This window comes from Pelodiscus sinensis, chromosome 5 (genome assembly GCF_052426305.1).
Source record: "Pelodiscus sinensis isolate ZL-2025 chromosome 5, ASM5242630v1, whole genome shotgun sequence".
Classification (NCBI taxonomy): domain Eukaryota; kingdom Metazoa; phylum Chordata; order Testudines; family Trionychidae; genus Pelodiscus; species Pelodiscus sinensis.
In genome coordinates, this window is record NC_143056.1 from 123,957,612 (window position 1) to 123,970,313 (window position 12,702).

Genomic DNA, 12,702 nt, shown 5'->3' on the forward strand with positions numbered 1-12,702 from the left:
GTTCCATTGGCATTGGTAGTTGAGGGATTTGGATCAAACCTTCAACTAATGTTTAAAAACTGCATCTTGTTTGGTGGTGCTTGGGATGTTGCAGCATGAGATTTGGTAGGGCAACATCTTTGTGGTCCGGACCTCTGTCTTTGTTTGTCATATGGTCTCCATTGGTGTTGAAATGTGCTTTCTTCGTTATGACCGTAAAGCTTGTATCTGCTTCTCTTGTTAGGGGTTGTATAGATTCCCAAGATCCTTCACGAGTCCTTCATGGAACAGAGGACCTCGTCCATCTTAATAGAGAAGAGCTTGTCCCTGTTAAAGGAAAGGTCCTCCATTTTGGTCTGGAGTTCCCTAAGGACACCAGGTGAGTGTAACCATGATGCTCTGTGCGTGACGATGGCTATCGCTATCATGTATGCCACTTTGTTCACCATGTCAAGGGATGCCCAGAGCACTGTTCTAGCAATAAGTTGTTCCTCATTGCCAATAGCTCAAAATTTTATTTCCTCCAGGATTTTGCTGGACAAAATAGTTCATATACAATCATGACAATATAGAAAAATACTGAGTAATATTGTGTAACTGACCATGGAGAATTGAAGATTGGACCAAGAGGTCTTGTCTCTTCCAATCCTTTTCTTGTGATGTGTATTTGAATTGAGGATGTTTGCCCCACTGCTTAACACAATCACCACTAAGGAACAGTTTGTGGGTGTGAAAAAAGGATATGCATGCCTTTATTTGGTACATCGTATTTCCTATCCATATGGTTATTGGTGGGGGATGGTGGCAAGTGTTTGCTACCCTGTTTCTGCAGGTTCCATTAGAGTACCATATATGGGCACATTTATCGTCACAGCTATTTTTACCTTAGACAAAGAATTTTGTAGAATCTTGAAGAGCTGGTGCTGTTGTCTCTTGTACCACCTCAAGTCCAGTCCCCTGCCTTCACGGCAGGACCAAGCACCATCTACATATCTCCTGATAGAGGTTTGTCTAACCTGTTCTAAAATAGCTCCAGTGTTGGCGATTCTACAACATCCCTAGGCAATTTATTCCAGTACTTAACTACCTTGACAGTTACAAAGTTTTTCCTAATGTCCAACCTAAACTTCCCTTGCTGCAATGTAAGCCCATTGCTTCTTGTCCTATCATCAGAGGCTAAGGAGAATAATTTTTCTCCCTTCTCCTTGTAGCACCCTTTTAGGTACTTGAAAGCTGCATGTCCCCTCTCCGTCTTCTCTTTTCTTAACGAAACAAATCAATTTTTCTGTCTTCTCTCATAGTTCATGTTTTCTAGACCTTTAATCATTGTTATTACTGTTTTCTAGGCCCTCTCCAATTTCTCCACATCCTTCCTGAAATGTGGCATCTAGAACTGGACACAGTACTGCAACTGAGGCCTAATCAGTGCAGAGCAGAGTGGAAGAATTAATTCTCGTGTCTTGCTCACAACACTCTGTTAATGCATCCCAGAATTATGTTTGCTTTTTTTGCAAGTGTCACACTGTTGACTCATATTAAGGTTGTGGTTGTTACAGGGAATCTGAATTTCTTATGGGAAGTGGGTGATCTGTGGAATTGAGACGGGTAGGCTGTCCATGGGAAATGTTCCCTGGTGCTCTGTTTCCTGGGTCTGTAATAAGGTTTCATGCCTCCTGAGGAGGCAAGTCCAAAGGTGAAAACTGTTCCCTCCATGTTGTTCTTGTCACTCAAAATTGTAGCATTGGGAGATTCTGGTTGGTCAGCTGCTGTTGGTACTGACATTCAGGCGGTGCTGAGCATTGGAAATCCAGGAACAGATGTTTCTTCCATATTTGATGGGTGCATAAGAGGGATTAGGGCCATTGTATGTGATGCTGTAACACTCTGCTCTGCCGCCTTAAATGAAAGTGAAGCTGGTGCTAAATCTTTGTGTGTAGCTTTCTGCAGTGCCATGGACACCCGTCTTAGCAGTTTCACGGTTGGCACTATTGAGCTCCATGCCAGAGGTGGAGCCATCACAGGTGTTTGAGACTGCAGTGCCATGCCCTTCCTAGGAGTAGACATTGAGGAGACTGCTTTTTGCCTGATACTTAATGCCTTTCTCCTTCCCCCAGATGTCCTGAAGCAGATGGTGCCAGAGGTGCCTGGTGCAAAGGCACTCACTTTGAAAGATGTTAGCACCACAGGCAGCAATGTCGTCTGAGATCGTTCCTTTTTTAATAGGTATTTGCTTGGTGGAGATGTGATCTTTTTCCTCAATTTTGTAGTGGAGTTGGCACAAGGTTTGTCCATGGAGAATATGGACAGAGAATCACTTGTTGCAGGTTGTCCAGTTTCTGATGTAGGAATGAAGGATTTCTCCATTAGAATTAGTTTAAAGCAAAGACCTCAATCTCTCCTTGCTCTTGCTTTGAGATTGTTGTAGTTAGCATGCTTCTGCAATGTGTGTAACTTACCTAAACATTGGACACATAAGGAGTGGCCATTCAAAACTGGTATCGAGTCCTTACATGAAGTAAATTGTTTAAAGCCTGGGTTGCCACACATATTGACCGAATCCCTATTTTTAGTAAAAAAGGGGGATGGGAAAATGAAAGATTTCTTTATGGCTATCTAGTTAACTTTAACTAACACTAGATTCTATATTAATGTAACAAATTAGTAACAAACAAAGGTAATCACTACACTGTAACAAGCTAATGTTTTTCACGTTTATTAGTGACACCAGTACAGGTTGTACCTCCCTCATCCAGCACCCTTGGGACCTAAGTGGTCCCAAACCAGGACATTTGCCAGACCAGGGCACATCAATGTGGCAGGGGCTCTGCTTTTCCCCAGGCAGCTCCACTGCCACTAGGGCTTTATTCTCTCCACAGTGTGGGGGAAGGGAGGAACTCTACTCCTCCCTTCCCCCCCCTTCACTGCAGCCCGGGATTCCCCTCTCCCTGCAGTGGCCATGAACTCCATTGCAGTCCAGGGGAGCGCAGAGACACTCTGCCCGGTGTCTCTGCGCTCCCCTGAGCAGCTTTGCTGCTGCCCAGCGGGCTCCATCAAGCAGCCCTGCTGTCACCTGGGGAGCTCCATGCTCCACCTAATGGCTCCACTGTCACTCGGAGGGGCTCCATACTCCTCCCAGTGGCTCTGCGCTCCCCTCCCGCAGCTGTGCTGCTGCCCTCCCTATGGTGACAAAGAGCTCTGTTCCCCTCCCCTCCCGCCAAAGGGCTCTGCGTTCCTCCCAGTAACTCTGCTCTCCTCAGTGCTCTGTCTCAGCCCCCTTATTTGGCAACACTCCTAGCCCCAGCCCAACAGCTTATCCCCATAAGTGCTCACATGGATGATGCCGGACCAGGGATGTTGCCAGACAAGGGAAATCTGGATTAAGGAGTTTCAACCTGTAACAGACTCCTGGATTCCAAGGACAGCTGAGAAGGAACCAAAGGGATTAGGTTGTGCATGTGCTCCATAAGGCACCAGTAGCATCGCAAGACGGCTACTGTGCACATGCATTTTGACCAGACGATGTTACCAAAAATCTCCAATTGATGGGGGCAAGGACAAACTGAAACCTGAAGTGGAGCACCCATAGGGACAGCACTTGATGAAGATTTGATTATCCAAAAACTTGATTTACAATGACCTTGACATTTAGGAAGGACTTGATGCTCTGATGCAATCATTACTGGGATATTGTGTTCAGTTGTGATGTCCAAAGCCCAAAATGGATTCTGATCTCACCCTGTTAAGTTTAACATCAAGATTAGCAAAAGATTAAAAAGTGACTTGATCACAATCTATAAACACCTACATGGGGAACAAAATGTTGATATAGGGCTCTTCAAACTAACCAAAATATAACAAGATCCAATGGCTGGAAATGGAATCTACACAATTTAAAATTCTAAATAAGATAAAAATAATTAAGTGAGTGTAATTAGTCATTGGAATATCTTACTGAGAGTTATGGAGAATTCTCCACCTCTCAATATTTTAAATCAAGAAAGGATTTTTTCTAAAAGATATGTTCTAGTTCAAATACAAATTAATTCAAGGAAGTCCACTGACCTGTGTTATACAGGTCAGAGAAAATGACCACAGTGGTCTCCTCTATGGTCTACTGTTCTATGTTATTTTTATGATATAGAGATAGGCGTATAAGACTGTTTCAGTCTATCTAGCACTATTAAATACTAAAATAAAACCTTATGAAAGAACACTGAACACAATACTACTATTTTCTTGTTCACTAATATCTTTGTATATTAAATACAATGCACATACAATTATAATTGCATCGTCTATAATATCTATGTTTATTTGCAAATTTAAAAGTTTTGACAAAAGTTAAAACAAACACAGACCACCTAATCTGAAAATCAGACGAGTCAATTTAAGATAAACAATGGTCCCTTTGAATATGTGTTGTTTACTTATAACAATCTGTTGCTCATAACTATGTTAGACACTAGAAAGCACAATCTTAATAAAGACAATGGATTTATGGCTTGTTACAACAATCTATAACCCACTAACCTCCCTTTTTTGTTATATAACTGCCTGTGGGCTAAAGGGCCACTTCACCTTGAAAAGTCCCTTAAAGTGTTATAAATAGTTATGTTAAACAATCTGTTTCACCTTATAGTTTGCTGCGATATTCTGCATACTTTTCCTAGACCTGAAGAATATTGCTTAGCTCAAAAGCTTCTCTCTTTCATCAACAGAAGTCGGTCCAATAAAAGATACTACCTCCCTCACCTTCTCTCTCTAATATCCTGGGACTAACAGGGCTACAATGCTACAAACTACCATAGAAAAGGCTGGACATTTCACATATCTTGTACTTACAGTGCAGCCAGGTGGAACAGACAAAGATATTAAAGCCAGAATAGTGAAAGCCAGACATTTTTATAACTGTAAAGACCATCTGTAGAAACAGAAATCTTGCCCTCTAAAGTAGGATTGCAAAAGGTTAACCATTTAACCAATTACCTGGCAAGCATTAGGCTTACCAGAATGCTTATTGGGTAACTGGTTTCATGGCCAACTGTGGCAGGCTGGAGCAGCCCTGGCTGTGGCCAGCCTGCCATGGAGGTGACAGGCAGGACTGTGCCTATTTTAGCCTGAGGGACCCTGCCTGTTTAGGGGTGATCAACAGGACCCCCTTCGCGCTGACTCAGCCTGGGTCAACCCAGTAGTGGCCCTGCCCCGGCCATGTGAGGACAGCCCAGTGAAACTTCAGCCTTGTCTGCACGGGACTTTGGTCCCGGCTGAATTGGAGCTGCTCAGCAGCAGCCCAGCTGTGCAGGAGCAGTCCATCTGCCCAGGAGAGGCCTGGTGGAGGACTGGCCCGGAGAGACTCCAGCAGCATCATGCCCATGTTTTGGCACCAGCCGCATGGGAGTGGCCTGGAGGTATCCCAGCCCTGACTGAGCCTTGAGGCTCTCTGGTGCAACTCCAGCCACACAGGGCAAACAGGTGGGCCTCCGGCCTTGACTGGGTCCAATCCCTGCCAGTCTGACTCAGATAGGGCAGGCCAGCAGGACTGCCCCCTTCTTTCCCCAAGCCATGTCAGAGCAGCTGAGGCTGGGGTGGAGGTGAAGCGGTTACGTGTTAAAATTTAAATTATTTTTTATATCTCTACTCTAAAGTAATTTTGAATATTTAACTGTACTGTAAAGTCAGTTTGACTATATGGTACTGAAACTTGGAGACTTATTATGAATTTACTATCTAAACTCCAAGTTTTCATAAATACCGATCAGCCTTCAACAAATTGTCAATTATCAGAGGTCCAGAAAAAAATCACTATGGAAGAACTCTAGAAGAGAATGAAACACTCCAATAGGACAGGAAATTACATAAACACATGAAGATGGCTAGGACACACATGGAGGAAAGACCCAAACAGTATACAAGATAGGTCTGGAATGAAACTACAGGGTAAGCAGCAACAAGACCAAGGATCATATGGAAAAGCACAATACAAGCAGAAGTGAAAGCTATGAAAATGACATGGTGAACCTAAGACTGCAGCAGGACACTGGCAAAAATGGAAGGAAGGTTCTGAGTTCCACATGGAAGAGAAGCATAAAAGAGAAAAATTATAGCTAATACAACTTATACAGTAATAACTTGAAAACATCTTATGCTCGCTCTCTCTCTCTATATATATATATGGGAAATATGCACATTCACACACTTATTTCAAGAAAAAATTGTAAATAGAAATTTCTGTTTTGATTAATCTTACTGGTATCAGTCTGACATTTTGATTGATTGTTCCTTCTGGAGGGCAGGTACTTAATGATAAAATATTAGAATTTTTGTGCTGCATCATTAGGGAAGATAGAAAATGGACATTATATGAATGTGGCAGTGGATAAGATGAGTATGTATGTTTAGCGTCTTCTGAAGACTTTAAGTCTTGTAGCTTCTGATATTTTTCAAGGATTTCATTATCAGGATTGTCTTCAACAAGTGGCTGTATTTTGGCCTTGAATATTGTATTTTGACTTTCAATAGTAAGAGGGTATTTGAATTGATCAAGCAAAGGGTCTCCAACAGCCATAGCACATAAATCATGGTCTTGACTGGAGTGAAACCCTTCTTCCCCAGGTTTATTAACTTCATTGTTTTCCAAGTTGAGGTTTTCAGAACTAAACGGACTATTTTGATTAAACATTTCAGTGATAAATCCATCTTCTGTACTTGAAATTCCACCAAACAGTGTCTGATTTTCCATAGCCACAGTTAGAATCTCAGTTTGTTCTTGTTCATATCTGTTTTTCTCTTTGGGGATCTCTAACTTTTCTAGAGCAAAATTCTTCTCAGTAAGTCTTTCATCTATAAAATAAATAGCATAATTTTGACAAAATAACAAATACACCATTAGAGATGAGCCCAAACCAAAATCTAATTCCAAACAAACCCATGTTGGCAAAATTCATAACCAGAGCTACATTTTGCAGCTGAAATTTTAGTTTATTTTTTAAAAATCCAAATCCAGCACTTTAATTTCTACTATAGCAACTGTTAATCACTTTGGCTCCAGATCACTATTATTTGTATTACAGGAATACCAAGAGTCCAGGGCAATATTGTGCTAGCGACTCTACACATATATAACAGAAACATACTCTGAAGAGTTTACTGTCATTTCCACCCCCAAGGGAAATGGGAGTAGAATGGTGGATTAATTTTGAGATGCGAGCGTGGTAGGGAGTTATAGGCACAATCTTCTAACCTCAGGGAGAGAGAGGAAAGAGAACAGGGCAAGTACGAAAAAGGGCAGTAACAAAACAAAAACGTTTATTGTTCATATTATTGTGCCTAGTAGCCTGATAGAATTGCATCCTGACACTGCAGGGATCTGGGGCAAGATATTAACTAATGTCCAGACTCCAGGATGGGGTATGTGGAGGAATTGGTAGACTGTGGTTTCTACACACTGCTTGTGTTCTCATTTGCAAAAGGGGAGATTGGAACCCCACTGGAAGCATAAGCCTCAACTCTTTGTGTGAATCACTGGATTTCGACCCTACCCTATATGAGGGGCATGCATGGGTTTGATCTCCAGCAGGGCATGAGGAAGGCTGGGTTGAGACCCTGTCTCCCCTGCAAACACTATGGGCTGCGTTAAGGACAGTGCTTCATGGGTGCATCATCACCATCCCTGTATCTGCAGCTATAACGTGCTGTGGGACCCCCTATCCCGGGAACCACCCCCCATCTGAGGGGGGATGTGCAGTGAGACCCCCCCCGATCCCGGGGACCAGCCCCTCCCGCCGCTGAGGGGGGACGTGCAGCCCCCTATCCCGGGGCTGGATAACATGTCCCGCCCCGTGGGCGGGGCAGCAGGGCGCGCTCACTACCCCAGGCGCAATCAGGCTGCGTCCTTCACCTTTCCCTCGCCCCGCCGGGAGCTCCCGTCTCTCTCCCGCCATCCCCCGCCCGGCTCCGCGCTGGGCCAGGGTCAAGGGGCCGAGACCCGCAGGACCGTTGAGACCAATAGCGCCTGCGCGAGAGGCGCGCGCGAGGTGGGGCGGGGCGGGGCGAGAACTCGCGGTGGGTCACGTGTCGAGAGCCAAGGCGGGGCTCCAGCCACTTGCGTTGGTCCCCCTCCCCCCCCCCTCGGTCCAGCGCGTGAGGCGGCTTCCCGCAGGGCCCTTGCCGCGGTCTTTGAGCTGGTGCGGGGTGGCCCGTTGCAGCCTTTTTATCTTTGCGGTCGCCCAGGTACCGCACTTGCAAGCACGCGGCGCGAACAGGCGGTGCTGCATCCAGGGTTCGGTGCGTTGTTTTAAAAACGCAGGTGTATTACGAGCAGCGGGCCACGGTGCAGGCGCCGTTTTAAATGGAAATGAACAACTCCCTGAAGCAACAGGGAGTATCCAAGTTAGTCTGCACAGGATAAACTTAAACCACAAAGAGTCTTTCAAGTGTTATTAGACTAAAAAAACCTGTAGGCTACATCTAGACCGGCATGTTGTTCTGGAAATGCTTTTAACGGAAACGTTTCCCGTTAAAAGCATTTTCGGAAAGGCGCATCTAGATTGGCCACGGACGCTTTTCCGCAAAAAAAAGCCCCGATCGCCATTTTCACGATCGGGGCTTTTTTGCAGAAAACAAATCTCTGCTGTCTACAGGGGCCCTTTTGCGCAAAAGATTTTCGGAAAAAGACTTTTGCCCGAACAGGAGCAGCACAGTATTTCCACATAAGCACTGACAATCTTACATGAGATCGTCAGTGCTTTTGTGGAAATTCAAGCCGCCAGTGTCAACAGCTGGCAAGTTTTTCCGGAAAAGCGCCTACTTTTCCGGAAAAAGTGGCTAGTCTAGACACAGCCGTAGATTGTATCATGTTTTGTTAGTCTTTAACGTGCTACCAGACTGTTTAAGTTTATCCCTAAAGCAATTCTGTCAGAATAGGCTTGTCACACTGTGTAGATGTACGGGATCACATAGTGTGACCACCTTTGTCCTTTGAAATGCAAGACACAGTTCCTCGAGCCCCATCAAGCACTGTATCTCCAAGTTCCAATCACAAAGGCAACGCCCCTCACCACAGAGCGCCACTTTTATCTACAGGGACAATATATAGTAGAGACAAGATAGGTAACATTGGTGGTCTCATTTTCATGTGACTCACACCTCCCTCACATGCACAATGTGTGTTGGTGGTCACATACAGCTGCTGTAGTTTCAATAGTTTTGACATACAGAATGGAACACTGCAGCACCTTTAGCTGGACCCAAACTTTTAACAGAGCCCATTGTATAATAATTATGTAAATCTTTGATTGCACACAACAAAACTGATGTTTTAATAGATCTGCCAGTTTTGAGAAAAATGCCCACACAGCTCAAATACCAGCATGGTGGTAACCACCAATCAGCCCCAACAGAGACATGGCAGCCCAGGGTAAGGAAGGAAACTCCAGAAAGAAAATTGTGAAAGCCTTAAGTTTTATTTTTCAGACTCAGGAAGGCAGAACAAATATAATTAAAGAACAAAATAGATGTTAGATGTAAATAACTGATGAAAAGATCATACAAGTGGAGTAAATGAGCATGATAAACAAATTAGTAAATCTTATATAAGAAATCAATATGGTACAAATAATAATAAATTAGGAACATTTTCAAATTTGTGGGTCTAAATTCAGGCACTCTTATCCATATTCCCATTAAAAACCCTTTAAAAATAGGGCTGAAAGCTACCAACCAGGGTAAATGTTAACAGCTAATAATAAGTCTCCCAAATCACACCAAAAAGCTAAATATTAGACATTCTGGAAATACACAATTGAATTGTCCAGCCAATTCCTCAATGCCATGTAATAACTGATTTAATATTATTATTCCTACCAATTTCTGTTGCTTGACCAGTGATTTAAGGAAGGTAATGCTAAGCTTGAATGGGCATCAGTGATTGAAGATGTTAGTAACAGGCAAAGATTTTTTCAAAATATTTTCGCAATATTTTCACTTGACAGTGCTTAGTCTGTGTACCATTCTTAAAAAATTAGAGGTAAATTGTCACTTGCATACAACTTTTAAGCAAACCATTGTGAGCAATTTTATTGAGTGCACATAATGCAGAGTATGGGAGAATTTAGATTTTTTTTATTAATAACCTACTGTGCATTTTTAAGATTTACATCCAAAAGAGCACATTTTTATTTACATGAAGTTGACATTTTAAGATAAATGAAAGACAAACCTTACCTGTTTAGAACGTCTTGGCTCCAAATAAAAAATACATGAAACTTATCACCCTTTTCAACATGTACAATAAAAACAAAGTCTTCCTGTGCCAATTATATTTACACTCTCTTAAGGAGTGTAAAATTGCATTGATAACTGCAATACCTACAAATTACATATGAAACATTTAAAACCTGAGAGTAAAACCTAAATATGTTCTTAATTAAAAAAAAAAAATCTTCTACAAGCTAATGTCTTAATGTTAATTTAATACAAATTGGTCAGTGGTCATAAATAGTGCATGATTTCTGCAGCTGCAAAAGGACAACTCACTGTGAAGTTGCTGCAGTAGTCTGATTAGATGCCATGCCTGCCAGTTGCAGTAAGGCTTATTTGATAATCTCCTTGCCTGCACACTATCTGATCCAATAAAAATATCTCTGGTCCACTTCTGTTGGGTTCCTGCATTACAATATTTGCATAACTATGCATCTGTGATCTTCAGCAGGGCCTACCTTCCCAAATTTAGGTATCAAACTCATGCAAAACCCAGAGGGGAAAAAAAAAGTGGCAGACACAAAATAAAACAACAGAAAATATTCCTATTTTCAGTCTACAGCTAAATTAAACATTTTTTCCCACAGGACTGTTAATGTTATTATAGCCCTGGAGTATCATTTGGATATTAAGCACCACTGCATGTGTTACATGATCCTTTTATATACAGTTGCTCTGACAAATACTTGCCACATTTTATGCTGCGTAGGCTCTGTGTGATACGAAGACTGTCTAGAAGGACCACAATCTTGAATCCCAGGGAAAAGGTATCACAAAAACCTACTTCATTTAATTTCATAGCAAGCAAACTGGAGGGGTTTCTTCTTTGCTTTCAGCACTTCCATTATATACCTTTAAGTGGTATTGTTCAGTCCCCTCCTCCCATCCCCGCACCTTTCCTTCCCTCCCCATTGGCTTTCCTCATCAATTGTGTGTGAGTCCTCCCTGACTTGACCTATAGCCTTTCCAGGTAACCAGAGAATGCCAGATTTCCCCATTCTGGCATTATCATTTGTTTGTCTTAATCCTTTCCCTTTAAAGATGTTTGGAAATGTGGATGCTCCTTTAATCATGGCAGTAGAAAAACAATTTTTTTACCAGGGGACTGGGCTTTCAAGGGGCATTTCACATAGGGGCCCTTAGCAAAATTGCAATGTATAAGAACATGCACTTTTCTACCCTGTGTTGCACCTAAATAAATCACAACTTGAGAATTCAATTTACAATCCCATTCTCCTTGTTCACCACAGAAAATTTCTATAACACAAAAAACAAGCACCCCATAGTGTAAGGCTTTTTTTGTGTTTGAGGCCTTTCATGTTTAAGGCACTGGCTCACACAACATGCAGGTCTGTTTATATGGTAATAAAATTAAGATGTAGCAAATTATATGCTTACAAAACACGAAAATAGGTGATACTTGCCATCTTTTTGGGTAATGCAACTATTTTATCACCCACTATAGCTTTTACTTATTTCCAAGAAGCACAGTATATTTTCAGTTAGTGCATTACATTAGGTTACATCAGATTGTGAAATATTTTCAATGCAAAGAAATACCTTTAAAAAGTGACAACTTAGACGAATGCCAACAAGTCTTTTGTCACTCAATGATATACTAATTGACATTTTGCAATCCGTACATATAAACTCAAACATTTCTGCTGATTGAGGTTGTCTTAATAAATTTTGTCCACTCATTTGGAATACAAGTAGACCCAGATTTTAAGTAAAAAGTTATCAAATGTACACAAAATTGAGACAGGCCTACAGTAGGTACAATACACATCTTTCACTTGATGTTGACTTATAGCATCCCTAGAATCACATAGAATGTCAAAAGTGATCCCTTATGGGAAGAAAACTCTTCTGAGCTATTGCAGAGTGATGGGATATTTGAACCTCAGCCTAGGTGGTGAATCCTTATTCACAGGTAATCACTGGATGATTGTGACTCAAATGCCCCTACAACCATTGCTTCTTTCATTCATTGATCAGAAGAGTTCTCACCCCAGTGGTAGGAGACTGGCACTGATATTAGGAAATCACTTGGTAGAGTTTAAAGCAATGTTAAATAAAGCCAGAGTGTCAACCATTGCTTGTTTGATGTTTTTTCCAAAACGGTGAGAATCCTAAGAGAATAAAAAGATATAAGAAGAGTTGTAATGCAAGAACTGCTCCTATTACCCTGTGGCCAAAGTGACTCTTACTATTTCCTCCTCTGTTGTGTAATTTTGAAATTTATGGACTGAAGCTGTCATCTATACATAGTGAAGTAGGAGAAGGGAAAATATGAATAAAATTTAATGCAGTATATAAGAGGACTAGCCCAGCATGGCTCCTCCTCCATTATCCACTTACTTTTCTGTAAACAGAATTTTGCTGCATTTCAGTTTGAAATTAGATCTGTCTCTATTGAAAAATTTTCTCCTTTGGGCATATCACGGATTACTTTCATAGATTCAT

At 42.0% G+C, this 12,702-nt stretch overlaps 2 protein-coding genes across 3 annotated transcripts in view; both read right to left on the reverse strand.

Annotated features, from left to right (window-relative positions):
• Positions 1–8,552, reverse strand: part of TESMIN (testis expressed metallothionein like protein) — a 62,030-nt gene extending 53,478 nt beyond the window's left edge. Inside the window, exons 1-2 of the mRNA XM_025188935.2 lie at positions 7,877–8,552; positions 6,227–6,819 (exon numbers count right to left, since the gene is read on the reverse strand). Of these exons, the coding sequence (XP_025044720.2) occupies positions 6,227–6,819; positions 7,877–7,919 (636 nt within the window). The 5' untranslated portion in view covers positions 7,920–8,552. The remainder of the gene's footprint in view (positions 1–6,226; positions 6,820–7,876) is intronic.
• An 869-nt stretch (positions 8,553–9,421) lies between these two features.
• CPT1A (carnitine palmitoyltransferase 1A) overlaps positions 9,422–12,702 on the reverse strand; it is a 78,769-nt gene continuing 75,488 nt past the window's right edge. For both annotated transcript variants that reach the window (XM_006131643.3, XM_075928332.2), the window contains exon 19: positions 9,422–12,368. In XM_006131643.3, coding sequence (XP_006131705.2) covers positions 12,282–12,368 — 87 coding nt within the window. In that variant the 3' untranslated portion in view covers positions 9,422–12,281. The remainder of the gene's footprint in view (positions 12,369–12,702) is intronic.